The sequence below is a fragment of the Hyperoodon ampullatus genome, assembly GCF_949752795.1.
Source record: "Hyperoodon ampullatus genome assembly, chromosome: 2".
NCBI classification, from domain to species: Eukaryota; Metazoa; Chordata; class Mammalia; order Artiodactyla; family Ziphiidae; genus Hyperoodon; species Hyperoodon ampullatus.
In genome coordinates, this window is record NC_136915.1 from 15,349,719 (window position 1) to 15,370,545 (window position 20,827).

The window sequence follows — 20,827 nt, forward strand, 5'->3', positions numbered from 1 at the left end:
AAAGTCAGAAGTCTTGGCTTCTGGGTCAGCTCTGCCCCAACCTGAAGGCTGCCCTCAGACAAGTGGCTTCCATTCTCTGGGCCTCAGTCTCCCCACCTGTAAAATGGACTCGGTGCTTCTTAACATTTCAGGGGCAAGGATCCTTTTGAGATTCTGATGAAAGCCCTGGACACTAATGCACACACCGACAAATGCAGCCGTGCGCCCAGATCCAGGATGACACAAGGCTCAGTCCGTGACCCTTGAGATGCCCTGGGCTGGATGATCTCCACGGTCCCCTCTAGCCTTGACATCACCTAAGAAGGGCAAGTGGGTGAGGCTAGGGCACTGGCTGCCCTGAGAACAAATGTCCAGGAACACCAAGGCCCTGCAGTTCTCCTTCAGGGCTGCACCCAGAGCACATGCCCCAAGGTGGCCCAGGTTGAACGCACTGCCATCCTCATGGCCCAGTCCAGGGCCCGAGGTCCCCATGATCACACCTGTGTGGCTACTGGTTGCCAAGGTGATGGAGAACCATGACAGACTTATGCAAAGTTCATGGGGCAGGGGCGAGCCATGGAAATAGGGGCCCGGGAGATGCTGCCCATTTGCCTTACATCTGCTTCCCTGGGTGCTTACAGAAAGGAACTGGCCAAGTTTGCTTTGGGCTGGAGGGGGCTTCCCTAAACTTCCTTTGTCCCCCCTGACATGGTGGTTGGAGCGGCCTGGAGCGCTGACAAGGCAGCCACTGGCAAAGTTCCTTCTTGCTTGGGGGAGACGGGTCTCCGTTCTGTTAAGGCCTTCAACTGATTGGATATGGCCCACTCACATTATGGAGGGTAATCTGCTCTCCTCAAAGTCCACTGATTTAAATGTTCATCTCATCCAAAAAAACACCTCCATGGAAACATCCAGAATAATGCTTAAGTAGATATCTGGGCACCATAGCCCAGCCCAGTTGACCCATAAACTTAACTATCACAGCACATAACAGTGGTTGTTATAACAATGGATAAATGGGTTACATTGTTGAATCATTAATTACCTATCTGGCATTGCTCTGAGCACTTATGTGAATTAACTCATTGAATTCTCAAGACAACCTGTGTGCATGTGAGTGCACACACGTGCATGTGTGTGTGTGTGTGTGTGTTTGTGTGTGTGGTTATTTCCATCTAAGACATGGAGACGGAGGGTCAGAGAGACTGCACAACTTTTTGGAGCCGGGATTTGAACCCAGGCCCTCCGGCACCCACAGCAGGGATTCCCGCCATCAGTGCTCACCCTTCCTTCCGTCACACCAAGGGCACGGCCCTCATGACACCTAATGACACACTGGCAACTCCGTCAGATGTAGGAGGTGACCAGTCTCCACCAACCCCACCAGAAAGACCACCGACTTGGTTAAGAGGCATTTTATTAGGTGGAATCGGGCAGATCCCATTGTCACCTCACAGTGTAGAACCAGTAGAACCACCTCCGCCCCCCACCCCACTGCCTGACCTGGCCCCTTGTGGGAAACAACCCGGGCAGCATCAGGACCCGCCCCTGACCGGGGGCCAAGGTGTGTGACTGTGCACTTGGGGAATGGCCACTCCAGCCCCGCGGGGGCCCCATGCCAGCTGTGCTTGAGGAGGGCCCAGCCCTTTCGGGGCCCCCTAAAAACTGTCCTCCAAAGTCACCACTTCTCGTTCCCTGGCCACCCAGCATCTACCCAGGATGCATTTGCAAGTGTCCACCGATCGGCTGCGTCAAGGAACAGGCTTCCTAGGGGCCAGTCCACACAGAGCCACTAACACGCAAAGTAGGGATGATTCTAGAGGCAAGCCTCAGCCCGGGCTGGATGGGGACCCAAGGAGAGGTCTCAGGGTGCTGGGGAAGGTGGGAGCAACATGTACCCGGGCCTAGTCAACCACAGCCAGTGGGTGCTAAGCTCCTGCAGGAAACCCCAGGCTCTAGAGGCAGGACCCGAGAGCTAAGGGAAGTAGCAGGAAGGGCCCCCCAAAGTCTGCCAATCTCACAGCCCAAACAGGAAGGACCAGCACATCCCGCATCTTGGCAGGTGGCCTGCAGCAGTCCCCCCAGACCCCCAAACGGAGATAGCCAGGAATCCGTGGGTCTCAGGTGAGCTCAGGCACTCTGGAGCAAGGCACACGGGGTCTAAGGCATTTGGTTGGGCCCAGGTACCTGCTGGTACAGGCGCATCTGGGCAAAGAGCTAGTGAGCCGCCCGGACTAAAGAGGGCAAGGCCAGCTGGTGCCCCATGCCCTGCAGCCACGATTTGCCAGCCCTATAGGCCATTGTGGCCACATGAAATCCTGGAGACCCGGAGAAGCCAGGGCCAAGGCCAGGGGCCTCTGTGGGTGGTGAGGTTTGCCAGGGGCCCCAGAGCTGCCTCCTTTTCCTCCACGGACCCGTGAGCTACTCTACCACCATTCCTCAGGTCCCTGAGCCACTGGGCCACAGTGTAGAGGAAAGAGAAGGGGACAGATGGAGAACCAGCCGGGCACCAAGGTCCCACCTACCAGATGGAATTTCTAGGACAGCCGATGGGGTGAAGGGTGGCGGCCCTGTTCTCCTCATAGCGTGATCTCAAACCAGAGCCCGGCATCTGACTCCAAGGCTGGGACAGGCCAGGCCAGTGGGGGGCAGGGGGCAGGCCTCGGCCCTAGAAAGAGGGTCGTCCCGTGGGGAGCGGGGTGGAGGGCCTGGGGTGGGGTCAGTGCACTGAGGCCAGTCGTTTGGACAGACAGACGAGTGGACGGCGGAGGCACCGAGCGGGGGTCACTGCATGTACGGGTAGCGCCAATCCCCCAGGGGCTTGTGGGTCTCCTTGATGACCTGGGGTGACGTCCACCGCAGGATGTAGTGGGGCCCTCCTGGCTTGTCATTAGTCCCTGTGGAAAAGACAGCTCTGTTTATCTCCAAAAAGATACAACGGCTCTGGGCAGAGGGAAAAGGAGTGGGGAGGAGCTGATGGAATAAATGGGGCACCAGCACGGGCAGCAAACTGCCAAACTAACCCTAACCCAGTCACAGTGGCCAGGGTTTCCCGAGCGCATCTGTGCGGAGGGCACTCAGCCGGAGGTCGGGCAAGGCGGAGCTGGCGAGCAGGCAGGACGCCCACGCTCCCCAGGTCCCTGCACCCCACCTGCAAGAGGTGTCTGGGAGGCAGGGAGCACCGTGGAGGGCACTGGACTGGGAGTCGGGAGACCTAGTTTCCGGCCCATGTGGGCTGGGCTTGGGAACTCTGGCAAGTCACCGCCCCTCGCCGACCCTCAGTTTCCCTATTTGTAAACAGGAGGGGGACGGACTACAGTGGCCTGGAGTATGACAGTAAAAGGTGTGGGCGCTGGGACCCAAATCCCGGCTTCACCACTCTCTAGCCATGTGCCCTGAGGCAAGTCACTTCACTTCCCTGGGCCTCAGTTTCCCCCTCTATAAAATGGGAAGAAGAATGGCAGCACCTGAGCTTAGGAGGCTGTTGGCAGGGCTCCGAGTTAGCACAGGGTGCTCAGTAAATGGTGCTACTGCTGTTCCTCTTAACACCCTTGAGATGAAGGACCGAGGGTCTCCCGCCAGGAACTCGGCCCCCCTCTGGAAAGGGGGCCCCACTCACCAGAGTTTCGGGCCCCCCCGAAGGGCTGCTGGCCCACCACCGAGCCAGTGGACTTGTCGTTGATGTAGAAGTTGCCGGCAGCGTTCCTCAGCATCTCTGTGGCCTCCCGGACAACATCCCTACAAGGCAGGGCAGCGGTAAGAGGGCGGCCAGCTCACCCTCGTTCCAGACCCAGGGCCAACCTCCAACAGTCCCGTCCCAGCCCACATGGGCCACCCTGGTGAGCATGAGGCCAGCCGCCAGCTATGGGCCCTTGACAGGCTCCTAGGAGTCGTTGAGCCTCAGCCTCCTCCTCTGAAAAGGGGGTTAGCACGCCTCCCTCGCAGGGCATCTGTGAGGGCTGGATGAGGGTCAGGCTGTACGTACTCGAGGGAGTGGCCCATCTCGGTCCAATTTTCCTGCCTTTGGGAGCTGGGGAACCTCCAGACCCCCAGCCTGCCCCTCAGGTTCCAATCCCGTCTCCACTAATTTTTTTTTTTTTAAACAATTCAATGTTTTCTTTTCTTTTTTTAAAATTTCATTTATGTAGTTTTGGCTGCGCTGGGTCTTCATGGCTGTGTGGGGGCTTTCTCTAGTTGCGTCAAGCGGGGGCTACTCTTCGTTGCGGTGCACTGGCTTCTCATTGCGGAGCATGGGCTCTATGCACGCAGGCTTCAGTAGTTGTGGCACGCGGGCTCAGTAGTTGTGGCTCGCAGGCTCAGTAGTTGTGGCGCACGGGCTTAGTTGCTCCGCGGCATGTGGGATCTTCCCAGACCAGGGTTTGAATCTGAGTCCCTCGCATTGGTGGGCGGATTCTTAACCACTGCGCCACCAGGGAAGCCCCCGCCTATACTCTTAAAGGCAGACACGGGGAGACAAGCAGTACCACGGAGAAAGGAAAGGGCAAAGCCTCAGGTTTAGTGTCCTGGTGCTCAAGTTGGAATCCTGCCTCTGCCAGACAAGCAGTGCACCTGGGCCCGAGCCTCTGCCTTCCACTCTGCAGCCCCATCAGACCCAGGGAGCAGGTCAAAGGCACTGATTCCCCGGCCCTACCCCTAGACACCTACATTCAGCAGCCAATAGTGGGGCCCCGGAATCTGCATTTTAACAAAGAGCCCACTGCCTGTGTCTACCTGCTGGTCAGGGTGGAGGTGAGGAGAATGGAGAGAAGCAAGGGCAGCATTATTACTAGGATCAGCGCCCAGGAGGGCAGTCTCTGGGGACAGCAGGGTCCTGTGGGGACAGGACACCGGGACTAGAGTGGAGGGGCTGCGGCCACTCACTTATCCTGGGCAAATACTGCCCCCGTGAGGCCATAGCTCGTGGTGCTGTCGACTAGCCTCAGCGTCTCTTTGTACTTGTCATCCGGGTAGACGTACACGGTCAGCACAGGCCCGAAGATCTCCTGGGAGAGAAGCCCCAGGGTCAGGCCCCACCTGGACCAACACCCCGAGGCCTCCTGTCTCCCTGCTCTGGCCTCCGCCTCTCCCCATCCCCCTCCTCAGCCCCTGCAGGAAGGGCCAGGCGCTGCCTCCTGCTGGGTTCCCTTAGGGATGGCTTCCACTCGGCCCGCCCCACCCCAACCTGGCAGAAGATCCAAGGAGTCTCTGGCCTCCCTGCCAGCCAGACCCACACCCAGAGCCAAGGGCCCAGGCCCTTGGAAAGGAGAGACTTCTGGCAACAGTCAGCCCAGGAATTGCCCGATGGTATCACCGTCCCCTCTGCCATCAAGGGGCTGGGGGAAGACCCCCACCCCTGCACTGTCCTCCTGGGTAAGTGCCCTGACCTCTCGGAGCCTCAGTTTCTCATCTGTAAAATGGGAACGATATGCCCACCTCATCTCTATCAAATGCCCGGCCCACAGTTAAGAGTCTACAAGTGTCAGCCACTGAGATGGCCGCAGGGGGCCTTGGTGGCTGTGGACAGCGCAAGTGCCAGGACACCAGCCCGGGTCAGCAGTGTCAAAGACAGAGCACTGGATTTGGGGTCAGGAGGCCCGAGCTCAGGGCCTGGCTCCGCTCTCACTGGGTGTGAGATGGTCCCCTCGTAGAACCTCGCTTTCCACATCTGTGAGATGGGATGACGCCCCATGAAGCACCAGGGCCCTGTGTGTGTGCCAGGCTCGGGGGAGAGGTTGCCTCCTCCCGGCCCCGGGCCGCCCGCCCCATCACCTCCTTCATGATGGGATCCTGGGGGTCCTTGCTCTCGATGATGCAGGGCTCCACGAAGTAGCCCACGGAGTCGTCACACTGGCCCCCGGCCAGGATGGTGAGGCTGGGCGAGGAGTGGGCGTGCTCCAGCCACTTCCTGATGCGGCTGAAGGCCTGGGGTGGGGCGGGGGGTTAGGGAGCGTCAAGGGCTGGCTGGAGGCCATTCCCAGCAGCAGCCCCCTGACACACTCACCCCAAACACCTGTCCCTGGGCCCAAATTCTGAAGTGGGGGGGGGCTGGCTGAGCCAGGGCAGAGACAAGGGCAGCTGTGCACGCTTGTGTGTGTGTGTGTGTTAGAACTACAAACATCACAAACACACATATACACGTATAGCCATGAATTTTTAGGTTTACGTACGTAGGCACACATATGCCTGCATTATATGGATGTGTTTGTTATGTGTATGTGTTTGTGCGTGCAGACCCACAAGTGTGCCTATATACACATATGAACCTGTACACGAATGTTTCTGTGTAGGATATGTGTGCAGTGGGTGTGCATGTGTTTACGTGGGTGAATCTACAGGCATGCTCCCACTCAGAGATCTACATGAACGTGTTCACGGCTGTGCATGTACGTGCGTGTTCGGGTTGATGCATGCAGTGTGCAGGCCTATTTGTATGTGTGCGTATGAACACAGGCACTTAAAGGGGGCTTGTCGAGCCTGGGCAGGGTGTGCGGGAGGCGAGTTGCCCTCTGGGTACGGATGCCTCCGCCCTTTGCAGAGCTGGCAGGGGTGGTGCAGGTGTATGCGTGGCCATCAGGCTGCCCTGCTCGAAGCAGCAGGTCTGGGTCACCCCTATAGCCGTTCCTACCCCTCCCACCCAGTCCAGGCACGGGACCCCGGGAACAGCCTGCTTCCTGCTCATACCTTGGCATCAATCACAGCAGAGAAGAAGCTCCCAAAATCCTCTGCAGGCTGGAAGCAAGGGAGACATGGGAGGAGACAGAGTCGGAGACAAAGGGAGCGCCCTCCCTGCACACACACCCCCAGCCTCCAATCCCATCAGCTCCCCGCTGGGCCGTGGCGGGGAGGCCGGCGCCACTCACGTTGCCCACTTTGATCCTGCTGCGCTCCTCCAGCAGCCGCCCTTTGATCTGCGACCACAGCGAGCGGGGCACGTAGAGGCGGGAGCAGGCCGAGCATTTCTGGCCGCCGTACTCGAAGGCTGAGCGCAGGGTCCCGCTCACCACGCTGTCCACGTCGGCCGAGCGGTGCACAAAGTGGAAGTTCTTCCCGCCACACTCTTCAGGGGTGGGGCGGGGAGGTGGAGGAGCATGAGAGTAGGGGGGGTGCTCCCCAGGCCAGCGCAGGGGCCCGACACACTGCCCACACTCGTCCGCAGGGCCCTGCGACCAGCCCCAGTACTGGCAGGACAAGGGCACGAGAAGGCAGAGTCGGAGCCCAACAACCTCCCAGAAACTGATCAGCCAGGCCTGTCCTCCCACCCTACAGATGAGAAAACGGAGGCCCAGGCAAGGGCGAAGGGCACCAGGGGGCATCAGGACCAGCTCCCCCATCTCACAGATGAGAAAACTGAGCCCTGGGGGTGTTACCCAACATAAAGGCAGAGGAAGGACCAGAACCCAAGGCTCCCCAAAGCTGGTCCACTCCCTGCAGTGGGCGCGGCTTCCTTTGAGCCTTCCCCTGACCCCCACCCAGCGAGAGGAGAGGGGGCCACCCCAGGTCCACGGCCAGGGCTGGCCCCTCTTCCTGATCCACGGTGGGGACACCCCTCCTCAATCTCCTTGGCATGAGGGAGCCTCGGCAGATCACTCCACCCTCCGAGCCTCGGTTTCCTCACTCAGTTAAACATCAGCTAATAGCAGCTCACGTTACAAAGCACTAACTGCCAGACTCAGGTCAAAGCACTTCGAGCTCCGTCTCACTGAAGCCTCACAGCAACCTCCCATTATTATCCCATTTTAAAGACAAGAAAACTGAGGCACAGAGAGATTAAAGTCTCATATTCAAGGGGGGAAGTGGTAGAGTAAGTAGCGGTCTCTCTCACTCAGGGAGATGGTGGGAAGGAGACAGAACAGAAAACCATGGACAGCTCACACAAGGGACTCACTGTCCCCCATCTCGTGAATGCTGGACTGGGGCACACTGGGGAACTGGAAATTGGAGATGCAACAGCTGGCCCTGAGGAGGGTCACCTGCCCTGACACCCCCATCACAGCTCCCACCAGCTTAAGAGGCAAACTATTATATATAGGATGGATAAACAATAAGGTCCTACTGTATAGCACAAGGAACTAGATTCAATATCCTGCGATAAATCATAATGGAAAAGAATATGAAAAAGAATATATATATGTATAACTGAAATCACTTTGCTGTACAGTGGAAATTAACCCAGTATTATAAAATCAACTATACTTCAATATAATTTTACAAAGTTCCCACCCGCTCAGGCGTGGGGTCCAGTCTCCCTGTGACCCCCCACTTCACCCCCAGGAGCAAGAACGCTGAACCACCAGCTCCAGCTCTGCCATTACTGCACTGTGTGAGCCTGGACAGCCCTCCCTCTCGAGAGGTCTCAGCATCTTCCCGGAGTGTGTTCCATGAAAAACATGGTCCAGGGGGTCCTCTGTCAAAATAGGGTTGTGTAGTCCATAGAGTTTGGGAACACTGCACATCAGCCTTTGCTCTTGAAGATAGGCAATGCATATATTAGTGCATTAAAGGCTCTGAGAAGTCCTGCAGGTGAGGAATCTGTTTTACTTTAAACACAGTGCACGCCAAATGTCCTTGACCATGAAACTGTTTCTTTGTGGGAAAATTATTATTTTGACAAGACCTGGCCCTGCTGACCTCTCAGCCCCATCTCCTGCCACCACCCTCCCTCCCTTCCCCAGCTACACTGGCCTTGTTTCTTCAAACACAAGCTCATTCCCACCTCATGGCCTCTGCATTTGCCATTTCCTTGGCCTAGATCTGGGCTGTGCAACAGGGTAGCCACCAGCCACACGAGGCTATTTAAGTTCAAATTCATTAAAATTAAATGAAACAAAACTTTCACTTCCTCTGCCATGCCAGCCACGTCTCAAGTGCCCTGCGGCCACACGTGGCGAGGCTGTACTATGGGACAGCACAGATATAGCCCATGTCCATTACTGCAGAAAGTTCTACCGGACAGTGCGGGTACCCATGATGGCTCATCCTCCGGACCTTTGCGAAGCTGGTTTCTTTTCATTGCTCAGGTTTCAGCTCAAATGTTCCCTCCCTGAAGAGGCCTCCCACCCCACCCCTAAGTCACAGTCCCACCACGCCCAGCCCTTGAGGGTCCCTGCCTGTCACCTCTTTGCCCTCCTTTAATTATCCACAGCCCTTCTCACTCCCTGCCATCATTTATCTAGTTGTTTACTGTCTGCCTCCTGCTGTTGGAATAGAGGTTTGTAATGGCTGGGTCTCTGGGTCTCATCATCTTTTGCATCCCCAGTGTCCAAAAAGTGCCTGTGAACATACTTAATAATTTACTTGCTGAATGATGGACGGATGAATGAATGAATGAAAGAAAAAATGCACACTCTGAGGCATAAATGCTCTGTAAGTGCCAGAGCAGGGGCTCCACCCTGAAGGAGTTCTCTGCGTCTGCAGGGCCGCCCCACCTCTGGGGGCATCACCTCCGCCTCCTCCTCTTTCATGGCGGCCAGGGCAGGGAGGGGTCCCTAGGGCTGTAGGGCAGGGCACGGGGAGAGGGGCCCTTACCTCCGGCCAGGCGTGGGAAGGTATGGAACCGGTCCAGGTTCTGGGCCACCTGCTTCCACAGGTGTTTGAAGGTGCTAAAAGCAGAGGACAGGGCAGTGACTAGGGAGCCAGGCTCAGGCACCTGAGAGGGTGAGGGGCCTGGGGGGTAGGGAGCAGGCTCTACCAGAGGAAGAGGCTGGAAAGCCCAGGGAGGAGTGCTAGGGGCAGCAGCCCCGCAGGAGGCGGGCAGGGGTCACAGCAGTGGTGGTGGTGGTGGTGGTGGTGGTGGTGGTGGTGGTGGTGGTGATGGTGATGGGGAACCGAGTAGGTGGTAGCAGCTGGAAATGGGTTGCATTCCGGGCCTACAAGGAGGGAGCAAGGGGAGGCCTGGCGGCAAGAGAGTGCAGAGGAGAGCCAGGCTTTGAGGCCAGGGGGTGCCTGGTTCGAGTCCTGACTCAGGCTACACGGTGGTGTGATCTTGCGACCACCGCTTAACCTCTCTGAGCCTCAAATTCTGTGCCACATCTGGGAACTGGAGAGAACCATTCCACCTGGCAGGGCTGTTTTGTGATGGCTCTAATGTGAGCCAAGTGCTTGGGACAGTGCTGGGTATGCTGTGGGTGCCTGATGGGGGACAGGCACCACCGTGGTCTGCGAGGGGCACCACGAGCTCACGCCCAGGCTCCACAGAACCAAGGAGGGTCCTGGGAGAGGCAGCTCAGGCCCCTACCTCCTCCCTGGGCTCCAAGTGTGACCAACCTCAGCACCACAAAACAATAAAAATGCTAATCACCAGGGAGCTGGCGACACAGTAGCTAATACTAATTTATGACTTTCCTACCTTTAAGCCCGCTGCTCATCAGAGCATGGCAAATGGGGGCCAGGCCCGCTCTGCCCGCTAATAGGCAGAGACCCATGGGGCCCGTGGCCGGCAGAGCGGGCCTTTTGGAAAACAGCCCTCCTCAGCAATTCTAACGCTGCCATCGCCACCCGGCAAACCTTAGCAGGGGTTGTTGTTGCAGGGGAGCCTGAGGCCAGGCAGAGAGGGCGAGAAGCCACCGCAGGTGTCCCTAGGACACCTGGAAGGCCCGGAGTGCAGACCCCAACATCTCCACCCAGATGACCCATGGGGACCTCAAACTCAAAGTGACCAGCATGTGATTCATCTTCTTCCCAAGGCTCCCAGGTGCCCAGCCATCTGGGTTGCCCACCTTGGTGAACGATGCCCACCTCCTGCCCCGAGCCTGGATGTTCCCACTGAACCCCCCCAACCTTGACCCCACGGACAGGTGATCGAGTCTCCCTGCTACTTCCTCACTTGAATCAGCCCACCTCACCCCGTTCCCATGACTCCACCCAAGTTTAGGCGCCCGCCATCCCTCCCCGGACGTGGACACCTCCTAACCTGTCTCCTGCTTCCACCCACTGGAGACTTGTGCTCAGAGTAGCCACAGTGATCATCTAGATCAGAGGCTGAGCACGCAGGGGCCCGGAGGGGCCAGACAGAGAATGAGTGAGGCCGTCCAGGTAGGCAGAGGCCCAGGGCCTGTCAGGACGGGGGGAACCAGAGACCTCCCGCCCGCCTCCAGCCAATGGTGCCACATGGAAATGCAGGACCAGTGGGACCAGGTTCTTAAGAGAGGCCCAATATTTGGATTTTTACATGAAACTGTCCCAATGGTACAAGGCTGGTCCATCCCTATTAGGAGTCAAAGAACACTTGCCAGGGCCAACTGGAGAGCTACAATCTGCAATCCCTGCTTGAAACAAAAGAAGTCTGATTAAGCCATCCCCCCTGCATGTAACTTTCCCTGGCTGCCATCATCTTCAGGATAAAGTCCAGACACCTAAGCAGGCTCATGGGGACTTATAGTCACAAAACTAAATCCCCCAAGAGGTAGGACCTTGTCCACTCCATGTGTTCAATGCCCAGTCTTAGCACCGGCAGAGCCTGGTACACATGGGGGCTCGATCAACACCAGCTGAGTGAGTGAATGAGCAGTTGTGATTGAACCATGCCCTGCCCCCACCCTCTGACCCTCGGCCCCCAGCTCCACCCTCCAGCCCCACGGGACCACGTCCACCGCCCCAGAGCCCAACAGCTTCAGCCTTATGCCTCTGCATATGCTGCTCCCCCTCCTAGAACACTCTCCTCCACCTCTGCCTGGCCTACTCGTCTGCTTAGATGCCGCCTCCTCCAGGAAGCCTTCCTGACTTTCCTCCTCCAATTTATTCCAAGCTCCCCTGTGCCCTTTCCAGGGACAGTGGTGGCATCGAAATCCATATCACCAAACACTTGTAGGCCGCTTCCAGCCTGTCACACTCCTTCCCGTCCATTAACTAGTCTGGCCTTCACGATTACTCTGCAAGGTAAGAATCATGACAACCATCATACAGGGGAAGAAACAGGCTCAGGGAGGTGAAGTGGCTCACCCAGGGCCATACAGCACCTGACCTCTGGGCTCACAGCCCCAGCTCCCGGGCAGAGGTCACGAGGTCTGGTGAGCGTCCCCAGGCCCCCTGCCCACCCTCCTCGGGGACTTACGGCACGCTGCCTGTGAAGTTGATGCCACACAGGTGCTCCGAGCTGGTGACAGTGTCCCCAAACGTGGGCCCGTCAGCTGGCACAAACTGGATGATGTTGGGGGGCAGACCGGCCTCCCGGAGGATGCGGTAGACGGCATAGCTGGCCAGCATGGCAGTGTCACTGGGCTTCCACAGGACCACGTTGCCCTGCCCGGGAGGCACAGTGATGACTCACGAGGTCAGGGGCCGCCAGCCCCGACTCCCACCCTACCCTGAAGCGTGGCCATCCCTCACCTGGAGCCACCAGGACCCCATGCAGGCCAGGATGTCCCCTACCCAACCCCATTCCTACAGGTGCCCAGGTGCTGCACACCAGGCCCTAGAAGCCCTCGTCAGTGAGCTCACACCCTGCCCTATCTGCTCCCACACTCTGGCTACGAAAGCCTCCCTTCCTCCGGAAGCCTGTGCCCACTGGTCCTGCCAGCACCCCTCAGGCAGGTCTGTTCTGGGTGTTTGCAACTCGCTGGGTGCTCACGGGGCGAGCCTGGGCAAGTGCACACAGGGCTCTGTCTGCACGTGTCCTGGACGAGGGCACATGGGTGCCGGGTGTGTGTGCGTCTGTCTGAGTGCAGATGCACGAGGATGGCCCTGTGCACAAGCACCCTTCCAGATCACCCAGCTGCCCGACAGCTGTCAGCCCTCCTCCTGCTGTGCCCCGAGCCACCCAGGACCTCCGAGGGTAGGGCTGCATCTCCCCCATCGATTGGGAGCTGATGGCCACCTTCACCCTGATAACAACAGTGGAGCCCACCAACTTCGAGACCACCTGCCCAGAGACAGACCAAGCCCAAATCCGTACCCGTTCCATCATTTGCTAGCCTTGCAACCCTGACAAATAAGTCACCAGGCACAGAGCAAGCACTCAAAGGTGAACTGTAAGTATCATCATTAGTAGCAGCCCCTATATAACGCTAAGCCTGCACTGGGCCAGACCTGCCTGGCGTTAGATGTGTCACAAGCGTGGTCTCATCTTCTCCTCATGACCCTGTAATGTAAGCTTTTCTTTTACTTCCACTTTGTAGATGAGGAAACTGCCTCAGAGGAGGGCGGGGACTTGCCTGGGGTCACCCAGACAGAGTGGGGCAAAGCTGGGACCCAGACCAGCCTCTGACCCCCAAGCCTTTTCCACAGCCCCCAGCTGCCTCCACTTTCTGTGCTTCTCCCTGCGACGAGGGCTAGGACCCCAGGGGCTCTGACGTGGCCTCCTGTCTGTCGACAGGGGAGTGATGACCCGCTCCCGCCACACCCGCCTGCTGCCCACAGCTCACCATCAAGGCCGGCGCCCCCGCCAGGTTGCCGCCGATCGCAGTGAAGTTAAAGGGGGAGATGGCTGCCACGAAGCCCTGGGGAGGGAGGAGGTGGTGAGGCCAAGCCCAGGGCTTCCAGCAGCCCCCAACCCCCGCTCCACCACCTGGGGGTACCTCCAGCCCCCGGTACACCACGCTGTTGGTGCTGGGCGGCACGCTGATGGGCTGCTCGCCCTCCAGCTCCACGGCAAACTTGGCGTTGAATCGGAAGAAGTCAATGAGTTCGGCCGCGGCATCGATCTCTGCTTGGATCACCGTCTTCCCCTGGGAGGCGGGAGGGCCGGGGGGGTCAGTGGTGGAGCACGTGCCTCCCTATAGCCCTCTCCTGACACTGGACCCTGAGCCCATGGTGACATTGGGTTGCAGGTGCATTGGGGTCAAGAACTAGGAGACCTGAGGACTGTAAACATTTCCTTAGACTGCCTGTTCCTCCTGACGGCGAACATAAGCCATGGGGAAAGGACTCTGGGCAGCAAGAATCGGGCTTTCTCGGGTCGGGCGGCGCCTCCTTGGGTCACTGGCAGCTGCTCACCCTGCTCAGGACACACAGCAGGGGAAGCTGAGCTGAGATGCACTGCCTCCTGCTCTGCGTGGCCACCATGCTTCCTACAAGCTCCTGAGTCTTAAGTCAAATAAAGAGGCACCTTCACCTGGCCTTGGAGTGTGTGCGCCTCTTCCTGCCCAGGTGTGGCTCACCTGGGACACTCTGGAGCCCGACACCCACCCCAAGGACTCTGCTGAATCAGGAGACACTGAGCCGGGAGTGGAGATGTCATATCAGCTCCGTGCAGCAGAGGGCGCTCTCACTACGTGATGGCGAACCGGAAGAGCGCTGGGGTCACCCAAACCCCCTAAGGCGAAATTAACCCTCCCTCAACTGCTAATGCCACTCCCTGGCTCAACATGCATTCAAGTCAAAAAACATCTATCAGGCACTTCTGTGACTCCAGGAAGACACGGTGCAAGATGCAGAAAGACAGAGAACACTAGCATGTGATTACCATGCCCAAAAACCTTGTAAAGGGGAAACAAACACAAAGGAAATCATTACAGCCCGATGGAATCTGAGCTATAATTGACAGAGGAACAGCATGTTGGGGAGGGGGGCGGGCACAGAGGTAGGACAGATAGTTATGGACTAAGAAGGTTCTAGAAGCCTCACAGAGGAGGTGCTATCTGGGCTAGACCTTGACAGTTAAGAGTTCATGAGGCAGAGAAGACAGGGAGCATTCCAGGCAGGGGACCTGGGGCAGAGGCAGGAGATGGGATGCTTGAGGTGTCCGGGAGCCTTGCTAGGTCCAGGCTGGTGACATCATGGGTGGGATGGCCTGACAGGAAAGGGCAGAGCGGCTAGTGAGCTGGACAGAGGTGGGAATGGATGGGCCCTGCGGGCTGGCTCAGGACTTGGGACGTGACCCTCGGCCAGAGACAGAGAGATCTCGGTGGTTCATAAGGCTAGAGTGACCTGCTGGAGGTGTCACAGAAACCGCTCTGAGGGCTGCAGAGGTCTGACGGAGCCTGGAGGACCGCGTAGGGAACTGTCAGTCTAGGCAAAGCAGGACAAGGGCCTGGCCCAGGGCGGGGACAGAAGTGGATGGGAGGGGCCATTTCCAGAGTAGGACACGCAAGCGTAGTTCAATCCACCTTGTCTACAAAGTATACAGGTCTGTACCCTCTCGGAGGCCTGGTCCCTCAAGGACACCACCGCCTGGGCTCCCGCACACAGAGCAGGTCTGGGCACCCAGAAGCCGCTCAGCTGACGCCTGTTGAACTGGATGGGGTACGACTGCCTCCCCTACAGCCCCGGTTGTGCCGGTGGACATCTCACCTGTCCCACCATGGTCTTGGCCAGGACCTCTGCCCTGCGCGGCCCACTCAGCATATCTGCCGCCTTTAGGAAGACCTGGGCCCGGTCTGCAACAGGCTTCAGGTCCCACTCTTTCCTGGCGGCCAAGGCGGCCTCGATGGCTCTGTGAAGCAGGGCCTGATGAAGAGGGAAAGGTTGGGGGCTTCCTCCTGCAGCAGGAAGGGTCCCAGAGGAGCGAGGGAGGGAGGAGAGATCTGGAGGTCACTCTTCACCCAGGGAAGACCCCTGGCTCCCTCGGCCCTCAGCCGCCTCCCCCTACAGCGGCAGACGCCACGTCCCATGGCCAGCTGGGCTGCCCCAGGCTCTGAGCCTGCCCTGCTACAGTCTGGAGAAGTCCGAGGGGCCTGCCAGGTAGGGCAACATGCCAAGGGCTCGCTCCATTCTCTCTTGTGGTCTCATCAGGGCCTCCTCTTACTCCTGGGGCCTGGTGCTCCTGAAGCCTCGGCCCAGAGCCTCCAGCCCTTGAGGTCTGGGCCTGACCTTGCCCTTGCCAGGCCAGGACTGCAGCCAGAGACAGATACCTGCCGCTGGCATCCCAGTGGCCAACTGCCCTCATCACTACGTGACACCAGTGCCTTGACCCCGTGGCCTCTCGCTGGCCCTCCCTGATGCCAATTCTCTGCCTGGCTTTTCATCCACGATGCCTCCAATTTCCCTGACTCAGCCTTCCAGAACCCCCTCCCCCTCCCTAAATCAGGGTAGCCCCACAAGGGGCATGTGCGGGGATGTCCCAGCCCTGGCCAAAGCAGCTCTCATTAGGCGCAAGTTAACCCCGGCACGCCTGGCCCAGTCAAAGACACGAGCCCAGGGACGCCCTCAGTGCCAGCCGCCCCCCGGACATCCCCATCCTCCATGGCCCGAGAGGGGAGAAGTGACTGACCTCTACCCCCATGGCAGCAACTAACCGGGCAAGACGGGGTAGCACCCCAACCCTAAAGTCGCCAGGGACTCACCTTGTCTGCATAGCAGAACTTGGCCACCTTGTGTCCATGGTTAAAGGGCTGAAAGAAGAGAGAAGAGTGAGGTCGCTGTCCAGGAGGGAGGTGCCAGGGCAGGTGAGGATGGAGCCGGGCTCAGAGCTGGCATTCCAGGCCACTCGCTCTCTGCCCTCCAATCCCCAAGATGCCTTCTCCAATCGCCCGGGCCCATGCTGACCTCTCCACCTTGAGAGTTACAGGGGCACCTGCTGTTGGATGAGCTCTGGAAGGTTCACGGTGCAGGAGAAAGGTATGAACAGAACAGTCTTTGAGGGAAAGCATGGACGTTTTGGTCAGACACAGGTTCGAATCCCGGCTCTGCCCGCTACTAGCTGTGCAGCTTTCTGTAAACTGACTTTCCTTCTCCAAGTCTCCCCATCAGGGAAAGCATGGGGAGGAGGACCAAATGGGGTCACAGGTGAAAAGTCCTCCAACGTAGCTCCTGCCCTTACACCTGGGTCTGGCGTGAGGCTCGGTGGTGGGCTGTCACCACGGGAGGCCCTAGGCGATGCACTGTGTTGTGAAACACTCAGGATTTCTGCCACCCCCCAAGGCCCTAAAGGAACAGAGCAACTGCTTCTCGAGCCCCGTGCTTGGGACCCAGATGAACTCGTCTAAAAGGGATGAAACCCCAACAGACGTTTACAAACAACCCGGCAGTGCTGAATGCCAGCCTGGGCAACAAGGCGGGGGAAACACCACTTCTTTCCCGACCTTTTTTTTTTTTTTTTGCGGTACGCGGGCCTCTCACTGTTGTGGCCTCTCCCGTTGCGGAGCACAGGCTCCGGACGCGCAGGCTCAGCGGCCATGGCTCACGGGCCCAGCTGCTCTGCGGCATGTGGGATCTTCCCTGACCAGGGCATGAACCTGTGTCCCCTGCATCGGCAGGCGGACTCTCAACCACTGCGCCACCAGGGAAGCCCCCGACCTATTTTTTACACCATAATTATCAGCACTTTCGCCACCTATAAGTCTTCCAATGGACTGTTTAGGGCCTTCCTGTCTAATAAGGCAGCCGCTAGTCACACGTGCCTACTGGAACTTCACCTCACGTGGCACAAGCCAGGTTTCATGTGCTCAATAACCATGTGGGGCTGGTGGCTGCCGAAGAGGACAGGGCAGATTCAGAACATTTCCACTATCATCTCAGAAAGTTCTACTGGGCAGCACTGGTCTGGTCTGAGTGCGAAGTGGCCCCCCCTGGCATGGTCACCTGTATCCTGTCTATACCTGAGATTGGCCTGTGACCCTCAGTGGCCAAGAAGCTGGGGACCCGGGCCCTTCTATTCAGCACATCCAATCCCAGTGGACTGCGGACACCCCAAGTCAGCAATACATCCCGGCAACAGAGCTCCTGCCCGCACGCCGCCACGGCCCCAAATGCCAGGGCTCCAAGGATGGGACATGGCCAGGTCAGTGAGGTGGTATGGGAAATGAAAACCAGAAGTGCCCACCAGGGGGTTATCAAAATCCCAGTGTCTGGAAAAATACTCAGGTGCTGCAGTGGCCATGGAGGCCGGCGGAGCTGCAGGTGAAGTCGGGCTCTGGGCGGTTACAGAGACCAGGTGAGCGAGGCCGTGGGAGCCGCTCTGGGCTGACACCTGGCACACACCTGTGCAGACCTGCAGAGCCTGCAGACCCCAGGCTGTGCTGACACTCCAGGTGTGGGCCCTCTGGTTGCTGATCCAGCCGCAGGGGCTCTAGGATGCCTCTGTGGGTGACCCCTGCCCCAGGCCATCTTCGGAACCCTCAGAGTAGGGGCCCTGGGCCCACCCCCTTAACCCTGCACATGCTGCTCAGGGCTCCATCTGGACAGATGTGTGCTCAGCCCATTTGCAAAAGGGCCAGCCCTTCACTCCCCTAAATCAGAGACCTGTGAGTTTCCTGATCCGTCCAAAGCACATGCTAGTTCCTGGCTTCATAAACTCCAAGCAGGTGGGTTTCTTAGGCCAATGTCATCATAGGGCTTGGAGCCCAACTTCCCACCCTAGCCCACCGTTAGCCCCTAAACCGCCTTGTGGAGAAATCCATCAGGAATAACGGAAGATGCTGTGTGGACCCCTCAGGATCTTTCTTGCCTGTGGACAGGACTCAGTGATATCACAAAACCCCACATGGCACCTATGTGAGAACTGGGGTGGGTTCGCAGAAAGTCTCTTGACAAGGTAGTGAACAACTTCCAGTGGTTAAAAACAGTTCTGCCTTAGGGCTTCTCTGGTGGCACAGTGGTTGAGAGTCCACCTGCCGATGCAAGGGACACGGGTTCGTGCCCCGGTCTGGGAAGATCCCACATGCCGCGGAGCGGCTGGGCCCGTGCGCCATGGCTGCTGAGCCTGTGTGTCTGGAGCCTGTGCTCCACAACGGGAGAGGCCACAACAGTGAGAGGCCCGCGTACCGCAAATAAAAAAAACAGTTCTGTCTCTCACTTCTTTTCTTTTTTTTTTTTTTTTTTTGTCCCTGGTTAAGGAACAGTGATAGTTACTGTCAAAGCTAACATTAGTCAGTTTCCCGCGAGCATAGGCACCAAGTGTTTGACACGGATTAATCCGTTGAACCCTGACGACATCCCTCTGTGGTGTGATTGTTACCCCATTTTACATATGAGAAAGCTGAGGCACAGAGAAGTCAAGCAGCTCAAAGATACATAACCAGCAAGTGGGCAGAAAGGGGCCTCCTCCTGGTGACTAGGGTGGGATGCAGCTGGGTCTTAGGAAGATTCGAGAGGCCCAGCCTGAAAACCCTGAGGCTCCTTCTCCTTTGCCTCTGCTCCTCTGAGAGTTGGTGTCCTGCATCTTTCAACAGACCCGCTTCCTTAGTTTCTCTCATCCTCTGTGGGGAGGTGTTCAATGCCCTCCCCACAGCTCCCAGCCCCACAAAGAAAGATGCTTGTTGCTGGTTCCAAGCTTCCAGGGCAGGTAATTCTGACTGGCCCAGCTGGGGTCAGGTGCCCATCCCTGGACCCAGCATCCCTCAGGGAGCAGCACCACACGATTTCAAAGGCTGCCCTGGCTCACCGCATGGGGGCAGGCGAGGAGCTCATCAATTTGAGCAGACACCGCCCCCGCCAGACGCCCACTGCGCCTCTCGACCTCGCATGGAATCCTCAGTGCTTTGTTCCAAGCTGTTCCCACGGCTTCGTACACGACGCCTTCCCCGGCCTCCCAGGCCACCCACCTGCTGTGGACTCCTCATCATGGCCCTCCACCCACCTTCCCATCCCAGCTCCCTGGCTGCCCGCGGGCACCTGGCCCTCCAAACATCTATGTCCGGACTCACTTCTTCTGCCAAGCCCACACTCCTAATCCCTCCTCTATCCTGAAATCAGAAAGCATTCCAGCGAGCAATGGGCTTTTTTGGAAAGTCTCACCCTCCTTAACCCCCTCCAATGGTTCCCTAGGCTCTTGGAAGGGGCTCTTAACCACAGCCAACAAGAACCACACGTGGGACTTCCCTGGTGGCACAGTGGTTAAGAATCCGCCTGCCAATGCTGGGGACATGGGTTCGGGCCCTGGTCCGGGAAGATACCACATGCCGCGGAGCAACTAAGCCCATGTGCCGCAACTACTGAAGCCCACGCGCCTAGAGCCCACGCTCCGCAACAAGAGAAGCCACCGCAGTGAGAAGACTGCACAGCAAAGAAGAGTAGCCCCCTCTCGCTGCAACTAGAGGAAGCCCACGTGCAGCAACAAAGACCCAACACAGCCAAAAATAAATTAAGAAAATAAATTAAGAAAAAAAACATATATATGTGTACACACACAAAGACACACATACACTTCCCTTTTGTTCATAGCCAAGGTGCATATTTGCTTTAAGCCTTTCTGGGCTAAACTTGTCATGGCCATAACAAGGGATAAAAAGGGATGGGGTGGTGCCTCTGCCTGGGGTTGGAGCAGACCCAGGGGTTCACCCTCAGGCCACCTTGTGGGGAAGCACCGCAGACTTCCATTTGGCCGTGAGTCCTGGTCAAGATCCCCAACTGTCACCAAAGAATGTCACTCTCACTCTTGAACAGACTGACAATTGAGGCACCGGTATGGGTGCCATTTCTTAACTGTCAAGCCAGACTAGATGCCTCCCAGGGACTTGCTAGGAAAGGCAGTTTGTCTTATCACTGTCCCATTATCCAGCTGAGAGAAAGACTTAAGGAGAATGCAGGAGGGACACGCAGACCAGCTACTGCTCTGGCCGGGGCTCTGAGAGGCCTGCCAGGGCCAGAGAGGCAAGAGGGATGAGTGGAGAGGGCTGGGCTGGGGACTGGAGCCGCTAGAGGGTCACCCCACATGCGGGCTCACAGGAAGGCCTCTTGTGTGGCCACATCTTCCTTCTCTCAAGAGAAGCCAGACATTTGAATTTGTACATGAAATCGCCCCATGTTTAGGTTTTGGAAACAAAGCTACCAGCTATCGATTTGCAGCCTGAGCTCTGGACAGAAAACCCACCCCAGCAGTGGACATGGGGCCTGCAGGGCGAACTCTGGGCATCCTCAGGCACTGGGCTTTGATGACATCCTCAGTCCACACGACAGTGTGTGAGAAGCAGCCCCACGAAACATCCATGCATGAGATGTGTGACTCTTGAGGGGATTTGTCACATCATTGTGTCCT

At 57.8% G+C, this 20,827-nt stretch overlaps 1 protein-coding gene across 1 annotated transcript in view; it reads right to left on the minus strand.

Annotated features, from left to right (window-relative positions):
- Positions 1 to 2,763: 2,763 nt before the first annotated feature.
- Positions 2,764 to 20,827, minus strand: part of ALDH4A1 (aldehyde dehydrogenase 4 family member A1) — a gene marked incomplete at both ends in the record, with an annotated part of 30,619 nt that continues 12,555 nt past the window's right edge. Inside the window, 12 exons of the mRNA XM_079698028.1 lie at positions 2,764 to 2,876; positions 3,599 to 3,717; positions 4,861 to 4,982; positions 5,749 to 5,901; positions 6,661 to 6,708; positions 6,840 to 7,036; positions 9,505 to 9,578; positions 12,029 to 12,216; positions 13,338 to 13,412; positions 13,491 to 13,640; positions 15,205 to 15,360; positions 16,197 to 16,244. Coding sequence (XP_079554154.1) covers positions 2,764 to 2,876; positions 3,599 to 3,717; positions 4,861 to 4,982; positions 5,749 to 5,901; positions 6,661 to 6,708; positions 6,840 to 7,036; positions 9,505 to 9,578; positions 12,029 to 12,216; positions 13,338 to 13,412; positions 13,491 to 13,640; positions 15,205 to 15,360; positions 16,197 to 16,244 — 1,443 coding nt within the window. The remainder of the gene's footprint in view (positions 2,877 to 3,598; positions 3,718 to 4,860; positions 4,983 to 5,748; positions 5,902 to 6,660; positions 6,709 to 6,839; positions 7,037 to 9,504; positions 9,579 to 12,028; positions 12,217 to 13,337; positions 13,413 to 13,490; positions 13,641 to 15,204; positions 15,361 to 16,196; positions 16,245 to 20,827) is intronic.